The sequence below is a fragment of the Geospiza fortis genome, unplaced genomic scaffold (genome assembly GCF_000277835.1).
Source record: "Geospiza fortis unplaced genomic scaffold, GeoFor_1.0 scaffold165, whole genome shotgun sequence".
Taxonomy (NCBI): Eukaryota; Metazoa; Chordata; class Aves; order Passeriformes; family Thraupidae; genus Geospiza; species Geospiza fortis.
The window spans coordinates 869,633-890,058 of NW_005054442.1; the positions used below are offsets into that span (position 1 = coordinate 869,633).

At 39.4% G+C, this 20,426-nt stretch overlaps 1 protein-coding gene across 2 annotated transcripts in view; it reads left to right on the plus strand.

Moving 5' to 3' along the window:
• NELL1 (neural EGFL like 1) overlaps positions 1-20,426 on the plus strand; it is a 298,387-nt gene that overhangs the window by 163,954 nt on the left and 114,007 nt on the right. For both annotated transcript variants that reach the window (XM_014309619.2, XM_031062241.1), the window contains exon 13: positions 15,876-15,998. In XM_014309619.2, the coding sequence (XP_014165094.1) occupies positions 15,876-15,998 (123 nt within the window). The remainder of the gene's footprint in view (positions 1-15,875; positions 15,999-20,426) is intronic.

Below are 20,426 nucleotides of genomic sequence, written 5' to 3' on the forward strand. Positions count from 1 at the left end.
GGAATGTTATTTGATGTGTAAGGTATGCCTTTGTTTTTCTCTCTGGTGACAAGTGACAGGACGTGGGGATGGCCTGAGGTTGTGTCAGGTGAGGTTTAGGTTGGATGTTCAAAAAAGGCTCTTCATCCAAAGGGTGCTGGGCACTGGAACTGCCCAACTTCTCTGGTTGGCTGCCCAGAGAAGTGGTCAGAGCACCAAGCCTGGCAGAGTTCAGGAAGCATTAGGACAACACTCTCTAGCACTCGGTGTGACTCTTGGGAATGGTGCTCTGCAGGGCCAGGAGTTGGACTTGGATGATTCTTGTGGATCCCTTCCAACACTGCATGTTCTGTGATTGTGGGTCTAATTAGTTTGATCTTTTCATTTCTTGAAATTCTGTGAAGGGTAATGTCTGGGTATGCACCTCCTGACACCTTCCTCCAAATAATTTTACAGTGATTGTCTTTTTGATGCTTAACCTGTGGCAGTAAGTTTACATCTCTCATTTTCCTAATGGGCTTTTAGCCGATTTGTTCCAGCCATTCTTTGTTTGTGGTTATCAGCAATCCATTTCAAATTGTCTCTTGATTATTTTATAGTGCTTGTACTTGCAAGCCAGCCCTGAAATGTCAGTGGTGCTCCAGGATGTCAAAATATTTACCTGTCACCCAACAGTAAAAAATGTCTGGTTTCTCTTGGATTCTAATCTTTTGTTTCAAATGGTTCAAATATTCCAAATCCAATCTTTTTTAAATTCTTGTCTGTTGGTGAACCATTTCATTGTATTAGATGAGCTTTTCGGTGACGTGACACCTTTGTGACCATTTCTTCATGAAAGTATGTCCATCATACAGTCAGTTAATGAGAGAGAGGGGTGGGATTCAGGGTGTGCTAGATGTTCTCACCCCTAGATTGTGCCTTCTCCTTTGAGCATGTTCTACAAGAATACCTGTGCTCAGTTTAGCTAACAATCATAACTCCCTTTTCTGAACTGGAATGCTCCATGTAATGCTGCTTTTCTTTGCTGAAACACGTGTTGGATTTAATTTTTAAGCAGTACATTACCATGTGGCGTGCATAGGTACATGTGTTTTGTGGAGGTTGTTCCTTGTGAACATGAAAATTGTTCTTTCCTTACTTGAGTCTCATCTCTCATATTTTCTCTTGTTTGACTTAGGTCACATTTTCTGGAGAAACATTCTAACCCTGAAGTTTAATGCTTCCTTTGTGATTTCTGATAATGTAGCCCCAGTTTCTCACCTGTGCTGTCCTAGCAGAGAGATTTTGGATAGCACTGTCTGAGTCAGTAACGCAGAGAAAGGAGCCTGGAAGTGAATGTGACTTCATGCCCTGGGGGCTCCTGCTCTGAACCTCCAGCATATTTCTGCAGTGCTTTCAGTGGTGTTTGGTGCGTTTAGGTACTTGAACTTACTTCCTCTTTATCCCCAAAATTATCTTCTAAGTTTCTTGGGGAAAATACTTCTTTCTTGCCTCTTCATCAGGTCCCTTGTAAAAGTCCTGTATTTGAACTGCCTTTGTTTGTTCTACTGTGATTATCCTCTGGTAAGTTAGTTGTGGAAGCCTGTACAATGTGTGGTATATAAATTCTGCTTGATCCATCTTTTGTCTTAGCAGCAGGATCCTCAAACTGTGCACTGTTTTGCTGATTTAAGAGGGAGTAGGTGCAGCCAAAGGAGCCCAGGTTGTGATCTTGTCAGGTCTCATAAGACAAGGATGGCCCTATTGTGATCACTATTGTGGTAGAATATTTCCAGGGAAAAACAGATGCCCTATGAAATGATGATGCACTCGTTTCTATTTCTGCTTTCAAATAAAAATTAATTCTGTGAGTTGAGAGTATGTATGATGCTGAATTTGCACATCTTGAGGGGTAAAGTAATTTGATCACTTCATTCCATGTTAAAGCTCTGTAGTATTTTTGTGAGGCTAAAGCAGTTAACTGAAGATTTGCACACAGGGGTGACATAAAGAACTAACCTTACTTGTTTTGATTTTTTTCTGGTTTTAATTTTTTTAAAGTGCTGAGAACCCATTTATCATAGTTAAATCCATTGGGGGAAGTTAGATTTTCAGCACTCTGAGAGAATAAACCATTTAGTAATTTAGATACCTAAATATCTAAAATTGATTTTTTCAACATCCATTTTTGAGAACGTCACTCAGCATTCACTGGCTTTCTTGCAGTAGGTACAACCAGGGTATTGTATTTGGGTTGCCCTCAGAAGAAGGCAGCAATGATGAATCTGACTCCATGTTCTCAGAAGGCTAATTTATTATTTTATGAGAATATATTATATTAAAGAATGCTATACTAAACTATACTAAAGAATACAGAAAGGATACTTACACGTTGCTAAAAAGCTGATAATGAAAACTCGTGACTCTTTCCAGAGCCCTGACACAGCTTGGCCTTGATTGGCCAAAGAGTGAAAACAACTCACAGCAGAAACCAATGAAACAATCTCCAAACACATTCCACATGTGAGCACAACACAGGAGAAGCAAATGAGATAAGAATTGTTTTCCTTTTTCTCTGAGGTGTCTCAGCTTCCCAGGAGAAAAATCCTAGGCAAAGGAATTTTTCAGAAAATGTGAATATGACACCAGGGTTGTTTTTTTGGTGGGGTTTTTTTTTTGGTTTTTTTTGGTTTGTTTGGGGTTTTTTTGTTGTTGTTGTTTGTTTGTTTGTTTTTTGTTTTTGGGGGGGGGTTCTTTTTTGTTTGGTTGGTTTTTTAATCAGATTCATGTGTTTTTATGATGATGTTTATCCAGGGAAGTAGTTGAGTCACCCTCCTGGAGGTATTTAAAAGATGGGGAGATGTGGCACCTGGGGAGTATGGTTTAGTGGTGGGTTTGGCAATGCTGGGTTGATGGTTGGACTCACTGATCTTAAGGGTCTTTTCCAGCCTAAATGATTGTATGACTTGACATTTCCTGTTTACTTTCAGTAAGAAGCAAGATTGCATCTTTGCTCAGTCAAAAGTTTAAAATGTACTGGCAGCATTTGCCTATTTAAAAAGTAGTAGATAAAAACCCAATAGCTCAATTATGTCTGACTTTGTGACCAGAAAATCAGGAGGAGTCTGCTAAGTCTTTTTGACTTTCATATCACCTGTTACACCCACTCCAGCACTCCTGAAGCCTTTTCTTTGCATCTCTGATGGGTGCAGAGAATTAGTACATGTCCTGTCCTGACTATGCTTGAACCCTACACTTGATGTTATGAGTTCTTGTGGCAGCAGATTGCCACATCTGTCACACCTGCAAGTTCACTTAGAAACAATTCCACCTCACTGTATTGCAATAGCGCTAAGGGGATTTTGTGCTTATTTGAAATGGGTTATGTGTTGCTTTTTGAAATTCTTTTTCATATGGTAGTTAAAGCATTGTGGAGTGCTGGAAACTGCAGCTCTACAGAACTTTTATCACCAATCTAAGTTCATGAAGCCATGATGAAATGTTGGCTAAAAATTGCATCCAAAGGTCTATTACGTTCTTTCTGTATTACTGATTTTGAGATTTCTGCAGAGTAAAGCTTTCAGGTATTGTTGAACTGAAAACACCTGAAAGATGAGATTCTGATACCAACTTGACAGAAGTATGCAGCTTTCACAATTTTATGGATAAAAAGCAGCCTGTCCTGTTATATTGCTATATAAATAAAATGAAGCATATTGCATGAGGGTTTTTTTCCTGACCCAGTGCAGGTCCTTGGAACATATTCAGCTTTTTACAACAATGAAGCAAAATAAATGAAGCGCGGTATTTTAAGATTGAATGTTAACAAGCATCTCTCCTGAAAGCTGTAAATTAGGCAGTGGCACTTGCTAGGCACTTCAGATACTGTCATCACGTGTGATTTCTTTATTTTTCTAAGTGAATGTCCTATGATTTAGAGAAACGGAGAACTTCACAGAACTGGTGTGTTCTTGTCTATCAATATTAATGCCATGCTGCAGTCTACTTGGAACTGCCAAGCTGCTTTCTTTCAGCATGGTACACTACATGGAATTCAAGGCTGTATTTGCTTTCTATATGAAATTACCTACTTTGTAACTATGTCAAGAAAAGCAATAACTACATAGCGAAATTTTGAATAACTAGTGGTTTATAAATACGCAAATCAATATATGCAATCAAGGTGTCTCATAAAAGTCCAGTGCCTTGATGCTTAACTAGTTTATGAAAAAGCAAGGGGTTGTATTAGAAGTTTAACATCCCATAGTAATAATCAAGATGATCATACTGCCTAGCATGTTCCAATTTAAAACCACTGTTCTGCTTTCTAATTCAGCCAGGATGACTTGTGTGAGGTACTGCATGTGAGGGAGAGCTCAGAACAGAGCCCCAGCACATGGACATGTGCTCTGACTGGCATTGCACCTTAAGGCCATTCCTTGTCTCTTATGAAATCTGGAATTTCTTTGGGATTCCTGAAGTAAATAAATAAGTGAATAAGAGACAGACATGCACACTAGGTTACTGCATATCTCTAGAAGTAACAGTGCATAAATGGTTATTCTGATATATAAATGTGGTAAGGAGAAACAGTTTTTAGATGTTTTTGTTCTTGCAGATGAGGATATATCTGTTTGCTTTTCAACACATTTCCCATGTGTACAGTATCACATTTTTATTGACTTTGTGAATAATTTCCTGTTCCTCTGAGGCTTTGCCTTAATAATTGATATCCCTTAGTCTCAAAAATGGGTTTATATTGGAGCAATAGGTTGTATACTTCCTTCAACCTGTGGAAGAATTTGAGAGATTAATTCTGAGCTTGTAGGACCAGAAGTGAAGCTCCTATGCATTCTATTACCATTTAATTTAGGGATTACTCAGGGTCTGTGAGGTAGTTACGTGCAATCCTTACTAAATTTTAGTTCTGAAAAGTCATCTGGTGTTTGTGGAGTTCAGCCTCGCTCTGCAGACTCTGAGTGGTGGCAGATGTCAGCTCTTTGCTCGGTGCAAAACTGTTCTTGCAGTAGGGCTCATTCCTTTGATGGTAGGATTTGCCATCAAAAAGCTAACACAAGATTTTTTTTGACAATGAAGTGTGGTTTCTCCCTTATGGAGTTTTTTGTTTGCATCTCTAAGTATGCAATATGCAGCTCTTCAAAGTCTTGTAATGAATATTTTGTGTAGATCCTGTCTGAATTACATCCAATACCTATCTCTACTATTGTGCTCAAAGTTTGCTGGCAAGTTTGAGAATTAAAGATGCACATTGCTAATGACATGAATAATCTGGCTTTCAAAAATAAGTCCACAAAACTGCAGCAGAGTATCCTGCTGAGTGTGTAATGCAGATTGCCATTTTATTATCAGCCTCTGATAGGGATCTGGTTTGAAATTTCTGTGTATATCAATATTACTAACATTTTGCTATTATATAGGGCATGAAAATTCAATGTAAAAGATTACCCTTTGTACTGTGACTCTTCACATAATAATTTATTAGCTGGTTTTGATAATTTTAATATTATTTACTAATTTTACCTGTCTACTCAATCTAAATGCACTTCAAAGACTAGGGAAATAATATTTAAGTATAAAGATAAAACAACCATGAACACTTCCAGTGATTCTTGCATTTTCAGACATTTGATCTAGTTTGTTCAGTGTTGTTTTTCTTTAACGTTGGTGAGCTTCTGATTGGGGTGAAATGTGTCTAAATCTAAAACAAGGATTTTCAAGATTTCACTTCTTCAGCTTTTCCACTTCTTTCATTTCTTGTTTTCTTTTTTATGATTGTATTCAGAAAACAGTAAAACCAAATGTCTTTCTTCTCACTTCCTTACAAAATGTTATATAGGCATTTAAGGTATATGTGCAAATATTTTATAGTGTGCTAGCAAGAGATCAATGGTTTTTTTCCTTCTCCTCTTGCAGAAAACAAATGCAGTGTTGCTGTCAGCAAGGCTACCTATTATTCATCTTGATTTAGTCAAAAATAAACTTTTTTATTACAACAATTTAGAATTTCTTCACTGCTCAGTGAACTCATCTCATGGAAATTCAAATGGCTACTATTGGCAGTTGTTTTTATAAAGAAGTGAGGCAGAACAGAGGATCAGAGTATAAAGTACCTTTCCCTTGGGGAGAAAAAAATAAGTGCATACACAAATGCTCTAATTTAGCCATTACCATTCAGAGAAGAGATACTGAAAATGTCAGCTCACTGCTCAGCTGTGGTCAAAGCTGAGCAGAACAGTGAGATCCTTTGGGAAAGGCATTGAGAACAAGTTGATAAATATTATTATGCTGTTGTATAAATTCATGATGTTCTGGTGTCTTGAAGCCTGTGTGTGTTCCTCTGGCCTGCCCATCTCCCAAACTGAGGGATCTCATGGAGAATTTCAGGGGAAGAGGGGATGTGGTAGAGCAGAATTCCTTCAGGTTGTAGAAGGACTTTGATTCCAAGAGGCAACTGCAGGCACATTTGGAATTTTATATTCAAATTAAATCCCACTATTTCTTCCTAATTACCCAAGAGTAGCATGTGCCTACTCTTTTAGAATGTAGTCTAAATAATTTCATGTTTAACACCAGGAGGTGTTTGTTGTGTCATAAATTACAAAGGCATTTTAGTTTCTTACTAAAAGAATGGCAAAGGGGGTACTTCAGCCAGCATTTTGGATGTTTAAGTGCTCCTAGGGATAGAGCTGCAGAAGGAAACAGTTGGAAGAAGGAAAAAGTGGGACTTTTCTGTTCTGCACCCTGTTCTTTCTTCTGTTTCCTTGTGGAAATGGGCAGGGTGAGCTTGAATGCTGAAGTTGGGAATGGGTATAGATAAAATTAATTTGTTTCTCTGATTCTCATGAGTAGAAAAAACACATTTGATTTTGGTTTTTTACCCAGAGTTTTCTGAATTCACAATTAGCTATTATCATTCACCAGCTTACCCTCTATCTCCAATGTAATTTCTTGTTTGATGTATGCATCTTGTTTCTAATTGCCTTGGTTTTCTGTGGGACATTCTTCCTGTGTGTTCAGAATAAAGCTTCCTTTTATTCAATCTGTTTAAAAGCTATTTCTTTTGTTTCATCACAACTTCTTATGAGCTGAAATCCTGATTCCACTAAGTCCACAATTCTGCCTAAATTAATTTTTTTTTTAATCTGTCATTTTAAAAGCCTTAGTTATTACATAGAATTCTAATGACATGCAACAAAGAATTAGTTTTTTAGAAGTATTGGCTTTCTAGAAGTATTTGGAGAGATGGCTTTCTCCTTTCTGAGTTTTCAAAGACCATTGCTTAATGGCTGCCAGATAATTAATTTTACATAAGGCCACGTACTCTATACAAACGGTATCTGTATTAATAAAAAATGGTGGCATCCAATGAGCTTGCTGTTCTGTGAGTTGTCTCTCTTGGGCATAGAAATGTTTGCTGCATTTGTGGTTCTGCACCCCACAAGCTGGCTGTTATCTCAACAATTTAGAGAACAACTTAGATTTCTTTTCAGTGCAATGAAAATATTAATAAATGGATAGTCACCATCTTTGCACAGTGTATTCCAAAGATGAATGTTGTATTATTGAAGTATGAAGGCTTTGAGGAAATAATGAAAGAGAATTCTTACAGTAAGAAAATTGTTTCCATCTTGTAAGCAAGTTTAAACTGGGGCCTTTTTTTGTAATGAGAAGTGAAAGTAGCTATAGTGAAAGACCCTTCAATGGAATGTCTCTTGTAATTCCATCCCATCTTTTTTTGAAGAGCATCTTTATTTAAAGAAAATGAAGATAAAATTTTCAGCATTCTTGCTTAAAAATAAATCCTGTGTTAAGTATACCTTTTAGAAATTATAGGTTTGAAATCCTTTATCCTTTTGCACAAATGAAAGCTATCCTGATTTTGACTCTTGACCAAAAGATTCTTAGCTTCACTTTGTGTTTTTTGCTGTATATTTTCAACGTAGAGTTCTAATTCACAATTCAATATTTTAGACAAAGCACAAACAATACAAATTCTTGATTTATTCCAAGCATGCACAGAAAAAAAAAAAGGCAAGGGAAAGCTAAAGTTGTCTAGATCCTGCCTTTATGGCCCATACAAATCTAGTAAGTGCTAACAGTGTTGTGTCTTTCAACATGGGAAAGTAGAGGCATCCTATAAATTCTGTGGTAGTTCTGGAAAATGCATGACAAGAATATACAAACAGAATATAAGCAAAGGCCATATTGCTCTTAGATAATTAATAGGAAATTATTTTATTGAAAAGATCTCTTTTGTAAGAACGTGGGTATTTATAATACCCAAAACTTCAAAAGTATAGAACTGTGTTATTTTTGACTGATACTTCTGATGTTAATTGTTAGAGCTGCGTAGAGCTTTTCACAAACACTGCATTTCATGTTCATATGAAGGGAGAAAATTTACATTTTATTGTAATTGTTTATATGTATGTTTAGATATTTTTCCATTTGCTTTCATAAATACATGATAAATCCTTTTTTGTACCTTGCATGTGTTCAGAATTATTTTTTGTGGTTGTTTTTACTTACAAACAGCTTTGCAGTGTCATGTGGGAGGCTTTATGCAGAATATATTACCTCAGGCAAGCAAAATCTTTGTCTGGCACCTTTCCTTCTGCCCCCAGTGCTTTTCCTCCTGCATTCTTCCAGTTTAGTTTAGCCCAGAACAGAAAGTATTTTTTAAGTACCACAAAACAAAAGTATTTTTGTGGTTGCTTCACAGAGATTAGTCTGGAAAAGTTGTGAGAAAAAGGATTTGACAGAAATACGTGTACATGAAGGTTGCTGACTTTTTTTGTCCTTGTTTGAATATTTCAATTTATACTTCACACTGAAGTGATCAGCCATCAGCAGCTGGAATGAGAACTCATTTGAGGTGTGCAGGAGCTGCTCCAGCCTGCTCTGGGTTAACTTCCTTAGCCTTGAATAGATACGTGTGTTTTGAAGACAGCTGAAAGTTCAGTTAAAATTTAAACGAGTGATTTCACAGCGTGGTTGAATGGTCTGCTGCTGCTGAAGGGGGAGCTGGTACAGCTGGTGCAGAGCCTTGACCTTTCACAGCAGTTCTCCTGTTGGCACTTGTGTTCTGCTCTCCTTGTGCCCCAGGTGTGTCCCATTTGTTGGTTTTACACAGGTGCATGGCAGGTGTTGGTGTGCTGGGCTCTCTGCCTGCTTGGGGTCCATCTCCTCAAGCACACACCGGGGGAGGCAGAGTGTGACATGTGGTATTTTCTGGGGTCACCGTCGTTGGAAGGAAAGAATGAATCTGATTCCATGTTCTTAGGAGGCTAATTTATTATTTTATTATATGATTTTATATTAAAGAATGCTATGCTAAAACTATACTAAAGAATAGAGAAAGGATACAGACAGAAGGTTTAACAAGATATTAACAAAAACTTGTGACTGACTCCTCAGAGTCTGACACAGCTGGCTGTGATTGGTCATTAAGTTAAAACAATTCACATGAAACCAATCAAACATGCACCTGTTGGATAAACAATCTCCAAACCACATTCCAAAGCAGCAAAACACAGGAGAAGCAATCAGATAATTATTGTTTTCCTTTTTCTCTGAGACTTCTCAGCTTCCCAGGAGAAGAAATCCTGGTGAAGGAATTTTTCAGAAAATATGACAGCGACAGTCACAGCTGTCGTGGCAGCCTGGTCATTGTGATTGTTTCAGCAATTTCTTACTCATGTCATGTCCTCATGTCTTCCATGGGAAGGGTTTGCCCGCTGTGCTAACCCTGGAGAACTGCTGGGTGTGCTCTGGGGTCAGCATGCTCAGACCAGGCTGTGTTTGCGTGCAGGGGGTTCTCTGCTCTCAGCATGCTCAGACGAGGCTGTGTTTGGTGCAGAGGGGTCTCTGCTCTCAGCATGCTCAGACGAGGCTGTGTTTGGTGCAGAGGGGTCTCTGCTCTCAGCATGCTCAGACGAGGCTGTGTTTGGTGCAGAGGGGTCTCTGCTCTCAGCATGCTCAGACGAGGCTGTGTTTGGTGCAGAGGGGTCTCTGCTCTCAGCATGCTCAGACGAGGCTGTGTTTGGTGCAGAGGGGTCTCTGCTCTCAGCATGCTCAGACGAGGCTGTGTTTGGTGCAGAGGGGTCTCTGCTCTCAGCATGCTCAGACGAGGCTGTGTTTGGTGCAGAGGGGTCTCTGCTCTCAGCATGCTCAGACGAGGCTGTGTTTGGTGCAGAGGGGTCTCTGCTCTCAGCATGCTCAGACGAGGCTGTGTTTGGTGCAGAGGGGTCTCTGCTCTCAGCATGCTCAGACGAGGCTGTGTTTGGTGCAGAGGGGTCTCTGCTCTCAGCATGCTCAGACGAGGCTGTGTTTGGTGCAGAGGGGTCTCTGCTCTCAGCATGCTCAGACGAGGCTGTGTTTGGTGCAGAGGGGTCTCTGCTCTCAGCATGCTCAGACGAGGCTGTGTTTGGTGCAGAGGGGTCTCTGCTCTCAGCATGCTCAGACGAGGCTGTGTTTGGTGCAGAGGGGTCTCTGCTCTCAGCATGCTCAGACGAGGCTGTGTTTGGTGCAGAGGGGTCTCTGCTCTCAGCATGCTCAGACGAGGCTGTGTTTGGTGCAGAGGGGTCTCTGCTCTCAGCATGCTCAGACGAGGCTGTGTTTGGTGCAGAGGGGTCTCTGCTCTCAGCATGCTCAGACGAGGCTGTGTTTGGTGCAGAGGGGTCTCTGCTCTCAGCATGCTCAGACGAGGCTGTGTTTGGTGCAGAGGGGTCTCTGCTCTCAGCATGCTCAGACGAGGCTGTGTTTGGTGCAGAGGGGTCTCTGCTCTCAGCATGCTCAGACGAGGCTGTGTTTGGTGCAGAGGGGTCTCTGCTCTCAGCATGCTCAGACGAGGCTGTGTTTGGTGCAGAGGGGTCTCTGCTCTCAGCATGCTCAGACGAGGCTGTGTTTGGTGCAGAGGGGTCTCTGCTCTCAGCATGCTCAGACGAGGCTGTGTTTGGTGCAGAGGGGTCTCTGCTCTCAGCATGCTCAGACGAGGCTGTGTTTGGTGCAGAGGGGTCTCTGCTCTCAGCATGCTCAGACGAGGCTGTGTTTGGTGCAGAGGGGTCTCTGCTCTCAGCATGCTCAGACCAGGCTGTGTTTGCGTGCAGGGGGTTCTCTGCTGCCTGTGGGATGCCTTGGGGCTTCTTATAACCAGATGTGCAATCCTTAACCATCTACTTGAAACTATTTTCTGGTGAATTAGCTTCACTTTTTATGAGATTGTTACCTCTCTAAGACCATGTAGTACTGAAATGAATTCTGTCACTGTCCAGATGAACTTGGATTAGGCTGCTTCTGAACAAAGTAGAGGTAACTATAATACTTGTCTTCTCCAAATGTGCAAACTACTCACACAGAAGCATCAGACCTGTGATACTGTTGGTGTGGACTTCCAAAGTTGATGTATAGAATCACACAACACAGTGTGTTTTAGTAAAAGGGTGATTCATTTCTTACAAATGCTTTTGAAGGCAGATGGGCATTATCAGGTGAAGGCTAAAGGAGAAATGAACTTCATAGTCATTTCTTCAGAAGATAGCCTGACCTAGGTGTTGAACTCAGAAAATTTGCAGAAGATCCTCTCTAACATTTCGGAAAAGTTCAAGAAAGCTTTTGAAAATTGTAGGCAGTTTTTGTCCAGAAAGAAAATACTAAGTTTACTTGGGTATTTTTCTGGCCTTAGCAGTAGCTTGGTGGGTAGGAAATAGGGCCAGCCGAGTTGAAGCATCAGAGATAATGTATCCTTCCATCCCTCATCTCTACTTACAGGAAGAAAAAATAAAGTACAAAGGAAATGAGCAGTGGACATTTGATACTTCCCATTTTTTTTGGCCATAGAAGATTGATATCCTTTAATTTTCTGTAAAATCTTCAGTATTGAGGATTTCAGAAGAATGATAAATGCTAGGAAAAAAGCAAAATCTTGTAATATCCTTGTTTTATGGAGAGGGGGGAAAAAGGCTCAGTAAGCTAACTGATCTTGTGGCTTTGCCATAAAGCATGAAATAGATGCAACAACCCTGTGTAACAGAAATGCTGATGTTGAAGGCAGTTCACAGAGATTTCATAAACAAATTAACATGCCTGTAAGAAAAGAATGGTGCTGCTGTTGTGGCTGTTCATCAGCAGTGGTAGCTGTTCTTGAAATAAACATTAATAATCCAGCTGAATGAGAGTTGGGTCAAGGAATTCTGTCCTTTTCAGTAAGCCTGTTCTTTTTATCTTTTCATCTTTGATCATGAACTCATTTTGTGTGTATTGTATAGCAAATAGAACTCAGAGAGATGGATGACTTCAGTCACACTTCATGGTGACAGTGTCATTTCTGAGCGTGCAGCTCATTTGTTTACATATACATACATATATGTGTGCATAAGAAACTAAAAGTTACTTTTGTTTTCATTTGCTAGAGTCTCTTTCTTGTGCTTCTCATTTCCAGCTACAAGGGAAATAGTCAAAATAGGACAACTTTGGGCTTTTTGTCCTGCCTCTGCCCTCTTTGGTGCTTTGGAACGATGCTGTTTGTGACTCCTTTCTCTTGGTGTGCAGGGTCCTTCTCTGCCAGTTCTGTTTGGTGTCTAGGCAGTATTTACTGTAACATTAAAGCAAAAGCAGGCTCTGTTTGATGTGGGGATTTGGAAAGCAGTGTGTGTATGAAAGCAATATTCTTTGCAAATTAGTCACAATCTTATTTGAGTTGAAACAGAGCATGAGCATTTCCATGCTCCCTTCCCATTGTGAACACACAAGTGTTCCAAAGGATGAGCTCCTGTGAGGGCACATAAAACCCAGGAAAACTTAGCACTGGGAGATTCTTAAGGATTTTTCATCTGGATGAAAAGAGTTTTGTACCTTGGCAGGAAATCAATGCTTTCTCATTCTTATTAGGCCTATAGCAACCTCAGCTATAGACATCTCTACTCCAGGGAAAACTTCATTTGAAGTTCCCATCCTTGCAGCCGTATTACTGCTAAGAAATCTTGGGATTCTCATGCAGATGAAGTTCCCTTAGTCCTCCTTGTGCTAGCAGTGTCACGATGCCTCATGAAGGGCAGGTTCCCATGTTCAGATTTGTTGCTGACTCTTTAAATTATATCACCTTTGATAAAACTGACCTCTGTTTACAAAATATTACTGTAGGATAGCTGCTCTGTCAGTGCTAAATGTTTTGATATTTCCAGCAGCTGTATATCTGCAGAAATGCTAAATAGTGATTTACATTGTCAAAGTCCTAGAACAACATAGCAGACTTATCCTCTCCTGTGTATTTTGGAAAAAACACATCTGGTGCCACTGTGAAGTCTTTATTTATACTTGAAGTGCTGAGAAGGTAACAGACTAATTTTGGCAATTGCTGGAATGGGAATGATCTTGTGTACACACATGGGCCTATTGCAAAGGCATGCTCATTACAGAGAATACTGACACAGGAAAGCTCAAGGCAATTAGAAGTAGGAAGAGGAGGGAGAGATTATGGAGAGGGTGTCTCTTTTAAAAGAAAGCATAATTCAGCTGCTGTAGAATGCCTCCTTGGAGGATAGCTTGATCCTTTTTGTGTCTGACCCAGCAGCCTGAGCACCATGAGACCAAAGCAGCAAAGAATCAGCCTGTGGTACAGTTTCCTTAAAGATGAAGGGGAGAACAGGCAGCCTTTCAAGAACCCTGGCATTCTCAATATGTAAGGCCTCTGAAAACTGGCAAGAAGCTGCAGTGAGTTACTAAGCAGAGCTAGGGACCAACATAAACTAACAAGTATAAATTCAAGCATGAGGTTATCAGCTGAAGCCAGGCGCATATGAGAGTGTGTGTGTTTCTTGCTAAAAGCAGAGTGAGAGGCTGATATATTGCTTTGATGCTATTTAAGAGAAAATACTTGCAATCCATATCATTTTGCTGTCAAATGTATTTGAAAAATGGAAAACACGTTGGATATATGTTCTGCAAATAGTTATCAACAGTGTTCCAGAAGTATTTGGTTTAGTGGATTCTTTAGAATTCACCATTCAAATCTTACATGTCTTGAATTATCTTGAAATTGGCTGTTGTTCTTCACTGTGGCAGAGTGAGAGCATTGCAGAGGTTAATTGCAGCCTGTCAGAGCCTGTGATGCTGCTGTTCTCAATGGAGAGACTCTTCCAAAGGGCTTAGTTTAGTCTGCAAAAATGAGTATTTTGCTCGTGTTTTAGAGGCACTGCCTCTCTGTGATCTGTAGAAGGCCAGACTTACTCTCTAGTCCTTTGAACACCCTGATGCACTGGTAAAAAGCTTAAGCAAATCCCAATTCCAAGAAAGCACAGCTTTTACCTCTCAGCATATGGATATCAGCCTGATGATTGCAGTTGCGTAAATGAAGGCTACAAGGAAGGGTTCCAGATTCTGATTTTTTTATGTCAGTTATCTGTTGTGTGGTTTTAAGAAAAGTCATTGCATTCTTTTGGTTCCACTGAAGAAAACTGCAAAGGCAGCGGTGCAAAAGTGTAAAATATTCAGACTTTCTTTGTGCAATCCTATATGAGGGAAGCTCTCCTTGTAATTGCAGGAAGAAGCAGAAAGCTTTGGGGTCAGGTAACTCATCACCTCTAACTGGTGCTCTACAAGAACAAAAAGGCAGCAGGAGAGTGAAGTGCAGGAGCTGTGGCAAATTTGGCTCGGGGCAGCAGCTGGAGTTGCTGGATGAAAGCAAAATGTGGCCTGTTTGTGTGGGAGCCCCTTTGAGGCTCCATGGTGTGATTGGTGCTCTAAAAATGTGCAATGTTACTACATGCTATTAGAGCAAGAGTCAGTTCAACATGAATTAGAGCAAGCAGTTGTGACAGCTGAACTGTGTAGTTAAAGGGCAGGCTGGTAGGGCCCCTCTTGTGTTACTTAGCTTGTATTTATGATCATTGCTGCTGGTGATGGACAGTGATGTAAAGGTTAATCTTCACAGCAGATATTCTTCCCTGATAATCTTCATAGCTTTTTGTCACAGCCCTACTTTGCCTCCTCACCCATTCTTTTTTTTCTGTTTTTAACCCTAAATAATCTCCTGTTTCCATGCTCATACTGGGTTTCTGAACAGGAGCAAGCCCACAGCTGACTCCCATGCCAAGCCCCCAGCACTCAGCCACTGCAGCATCCTGCTTCTCCCATTGGTTTCCAAATGCCACATCAGCTCACTGCACAGCTCGCTAAAAGAAAAACATAAAATGTGAAAAATGCATGTATTTTATGATTGGCGTTTTTCAAATATTAAAGTGAATATTATAGGGGTTGTGTTAGAAAGTAATGCTGGATTAATTCTCTTAAGTAGTGCATTAAATATAGTTTTAGGTTATGAAAAATGTTAAAATAGAAACTATGCTATGTAGGATACTTTTTTAAAGAAAGGACTCACGCCGAGATAGCAGCCACAGGACACCTGAATCTTTCAGAGAAAACGAATTTATTGCTCCATTATCAGAAGAAACAAACTTCTTCCTGCCTCAAAGGCACTGTTAGGATTATGAGGAAGAAGTTGACACTGACCAGACAGAATCCTGTATTTCAATGGAATTTATGCATCATGTATGAGGTGTATGAATATGCAACAGGCTGTTGCTTTTAAGGGTTAATCCTTTGTTAACGTGGGTCCTTTTTCGGGCTTGTGCTGCCCAGAAAAGGTACCCGGACTGTCCATAACTCTTTGTCTTTATTGTCTCATATTGTCCTAATTCAATTTGTCAAAATTATTATTACTCTTAATTGTATTACTATTTTTATAACCATTTTATTAAACTTTTAAAATTTTAAAACCAAGTGATTGGCGTTTTTCACATAAAACATAAATAAACATAAAACATAAATAAATCTTGTAAATTGCTGTAAATACATCTTGTAAATAGGTTTTTTTTTTCCTTTTCCCCCTCCCCCCTTAGAGCACGATGAGTGTGGCAGTGGGCAGCACAAGTGTGATGAGAATGCAATCTGCACCAACACCATCCGGGGCCACAGCTGCACCTGCAAGCCTGGCTACGTGGGCAACGGGACCATCTGCCGAGGTGAGTCTGTCCCTGTGGGGACACCACACACCTGCCACTTTATTATTTATCATATATCATATCTGCTGCCACTCACCTGCACTCTGGGAACTTATCAGGGCTGCATTTTGCAGTGGTGTGCTTTAAGACATCTTCCGGCAAATGACAGGAATTGGTTTGTGCATGACTTCTTAGGAAGAAGGAAATATTTTTGGAATGGAAGGAGAAAAGAGCTTTATATTTGCTGCACTGAATACTGTCCTTTGAGCTAGTATAATTCAGCTTTTGAGTGGTGTTCATGTTTTATAAAATCTGGATGCTATGTGCTGTCACCTTTGGCTTTTAAGTTTTAATGAGATGCATTTTAAATTAGGAAAATTGTATTTTATGCTAGTATCATGTGGTTGTTATTTGACAAGTTGCATTGGAATCATGACTTTTTTTAACATATAAATCTTTAAATGTGCCTTTTAAAGATTTCTTAGTTTTGTAAACAAGAAATAATGATAGCCAGCCATGCTTTCTGTGAAGTATTCATTTATGGAATGTCCTTTATTTAGGATTGGTTTTATGTTTTTCTTTGGGTAGAGAAAGAGAAACAAATATCTCATGGAAGGACAGAGGAGGGTTGGATTAGTGACAGCTCTGTCTTCAAGTACTACTGAGTTGTAACTCATGCATTTATGAATTATATTTGTCTCAGAAAAAGTTGGGTTTTGTCTTTTCTGGGTTTTCATACTTCCGGAACAGCATTACAGTAATAAAAACCGAAATTTTATTTTGGTTTGTTTTTTTTTTTTAATGACAACTGAAGAATGAAACTGAGGAATGTACTGGATAAAACGTTCAGTACAATTTTGGACACAAAAGCTGAATATTAATTTTTCATACTCTTGTAAATGGGCCAAACAATTCCTTAAAGGGCAATGAGCTTTGGTGTCATTCCTGTTTCAAGCTGAAGTCCTTCACCAAGATTGTCCTGTTCAGCTGCTGAATTAGCAACCATCAGATTAGTTTTGATATGACTTTTATCTGGGTACTTTCCACCAATGCCAGAACATCCCTGCACTTAAAACTAAAATGGTTCGTTAAGGATTGAATAGAGAATAGAAAAATGTACTGGAAGTGTTGGGCAAGTTAAAAAACCTTGGCCTGTCTGTATTGAAAATCAACAGGTGATACCAGGGAGAAACTCACTGCACTCTTGGTTTACAGTAAATATGAACTGCAGCACAGACAACCTGAGTTTCAGAGAAGCCTGGGTACTGAACAGCCTGACTGTAATATTTTCTTATTCTTATTACATTATTATATTAATTATACTTCTTTGAAATTGGGATGTTTGGATTAGTTAATAAAATCTATGTTTTCACACTGGTTTTCTTCATTTGCATACCTTTAATGTGCCAAAAACACTACGTGAAACTCCTACTGCATATTTATTAATCCAGTAATGTTGTTGTTATGAAATGGCACTAGAGAAATGCTATCATGTTTTTACTCTCAAAGTTCTATTGAAACCTGAGCTACTAAAATATATATTTTATTATATAGAAATATTACATATTGTGTATATGTATGTTTACTATGCCTTGAATTGCACATGCAGGTGTAGTTATAGTTGCCTTTTTGAGATAGGTATGCATGGAAATACAGGGATATGTGTTCTTATATTCTGACTAGAAAGCATAAATTGGAAAGACAACTGGAGATTATAGAAAGGGGTTTGCAGTCTAATAATTATTGAAGTCACTAAGGATAATTCAGCACTGCATGGAATAGTCATTACTGCTAACAAGCTACTATTAGAATAATCTGCATTTTAGTGAATTATAAAACACACAATATGAAGTACTGGGTTTGATTTTCTGAGCCTGTGGTTCTGTGGTTCCATGAGGATTTCACAAGTTTGGATGCTAATTGAAGAAATGTTCCCATTTTGCTCATGAGAGCAGAAACACCACTTCTGTCTCTTTTTTACTAAGCTCAAAAGTGATCCCTCACCATCCACAGGGTTTCCTTACACAAATGCTGGCACAAGGAAAGAGGTGTGAGCATGTCAGGACAGCTATAAACTGCTGTTGGCTTGTAGTGTTTTAGGGCTTTATCTTCAGGCACCACAGATTGGAAAAACATAGATAAAAGTCAAGGTGATATGTTTGCTGTAACACCAGCTGAAGATAAGATAAATGTTTCTATTCTCCTTGAGACATCTGCAAGTGCTTTATAAATGTTTACATGTTAGAGATGTGTACACACACAAGACAGTGGTTCCAACTACTACTGAAATAATAGATCTCTGTGGTTCAGTAGGAAATCTTATTAATATTATTCAGCAAAATCATAAATGGAAAAATGATGGTTTTATGATGAGAGAAAAGGACTGACTTTGTGCATGATTCTGCATTCCATTTCAACAATTTATTTTAGCAGTGTTATAAAAAGTAAAATCAGAGTAATGATCCTCTTTGGATTTAGTGAATAAGACACTGATAGTCTTTATAAAAAACCCAGGATACTGTTATGTTTGTTTTAGAAAAGAATACATATGTAGTTGAATTAAATTGTATTGTGGGCTACTGGCAAATACAGCTCAATTACTCTGGCAGGAATTTGTGTTGTTTGCCATTTTTATGAAAAGCACAGAAAAATGGAGCAGAAATAATATGGACATGAATATAATGATTGCTGGGGATTTATGGGGAAAAAAAACCTTAACAAACCAAACAAACCCCAAATATTTAAGAGGAAATAGAATGTATAAAAACCCTCCAAACCTGTATAATCAGACAATCACAAATCTTGACTAGCAAAAGATCTTGTGCATAAGGAACTGCATTACTATAAATGTAGGACACTGGCTGTTTAATTAAAGACCAAATTGTGTCAAAGATGTGGAAATGGTCACGGAGGAGGGTGCTGCAGAAAGGGCACAGACCAAGACTTGAAGGGCTCAGCATTAAAAGAGATGCTGCCATAGTTTAAGTGACACTGAAAATGGAAAGAGAAGTGGAGATGAATGCAATAAAAACCCTACAAACACAAAGTTATTTATATGCAGACACTGAGGCAATAAACTAGAGACAAATAAGATGTCCTGTGGATACTCTCAATTTCACTTTAAGAAGCAAACTTTAGCATCTCAGGCAGACAGTGAAATTTGGGTAATAGATGAGAGCAGAATGAAGCTGAGGTGAGCTAAAATGACAAGGCAGGACAATGCTGTGCCATCACCATCAGTAAACTGGACAGAGCAATGGACTCAGAATCAGGTAGATTATATATCAGGATTTCTTCAGAAAATGGTAAGTAAAGCAGAGATCCATTCTGGAAGAAATTACAGCAAAAAAAGCAGAGGACAGAGGTATAACTACTTGAAAAGAGAGAGATTCTGATTCTACAGATTTGTTAAATGGCTCTTTTCTGTGAAGGAGACTTTGGAAAAAATAAAAAGAAGAGTGATTTGGGACATAGAAAATGTTATAGGTGGGTAGTGGAAGACATGTCATGCCCTTCTACTTGAATTCTCTAAATGAATTCTAGAATTCATTAGGGGGTAGAATAAGGACAATTGGAGCAATTTCATTAAACTTCAGGATAGGATGTAATAGTGCAGCATTAAGGCTGCACTTCAAGTGGAAGGGAAAGGTGATAAAAATTGGTTTAGCAACTGAGTACTCCAGTTAAAAAGAGCTGTGGTGGGCAAATGGTGCTGACTTGGTACAGCATGTTACTTTGAAGTATGCCTGTCAGGATGGACCTCGTGGGGAGTCAGTGCTTTGTGGCAGCAGTTAGAGGAAAGAAGTTTCAGTTTCCAGTTTTGGGTTCCTGGGACAACCAGGTTTGTGAATAACTCCTCACTCATAGACAGGATTGTGTGTGTGAACATAAAACACTGTCATCTATGAAATGAGTAAAACTCACTGTCTTGGCTTCAGCTGAAGAACCAGGGGTAGTGAATACAGATATAAATACCATTTTTAGACCTTAGAGGCTCTTGGTCTGTGTTTTGTTGCAGTGTTTCTGTGTGTAATCTTGACAGGGCTTGAATCTGGGAGGCTGGAAAATCTGTCAGGGGAAAATGTCTTTCTCTGCTCTTTGTCCTGCTAAGTTCCAGTTCTGCTTGGCAGCCTTGCACCACATGCTGTGGCAGTGCCATGTTGAAGTAATATGTGCCATTTGTGTAAAACATAAAAGACTTTGTGCCCCACAGTCTCCTGTGCCTCAGTGAGAGGGGAGGCAGGGAACACTTGCTGTGGGATGTGCAGTCCTACAGCTTAGCAGAGTTTAGTGTGGAGCTTGTGCCCTGTACCACAGGCTGAAGCCAAACAAAAGAACCAAGGAAGCATCATAAGGTTTCTTAAAGTAATTGATAGCATTTAGGATGAAATGCCTTAGATAAGCCCCCACCCATCATACTTTACCAGGAACAATGTGCAAGTTGCCATC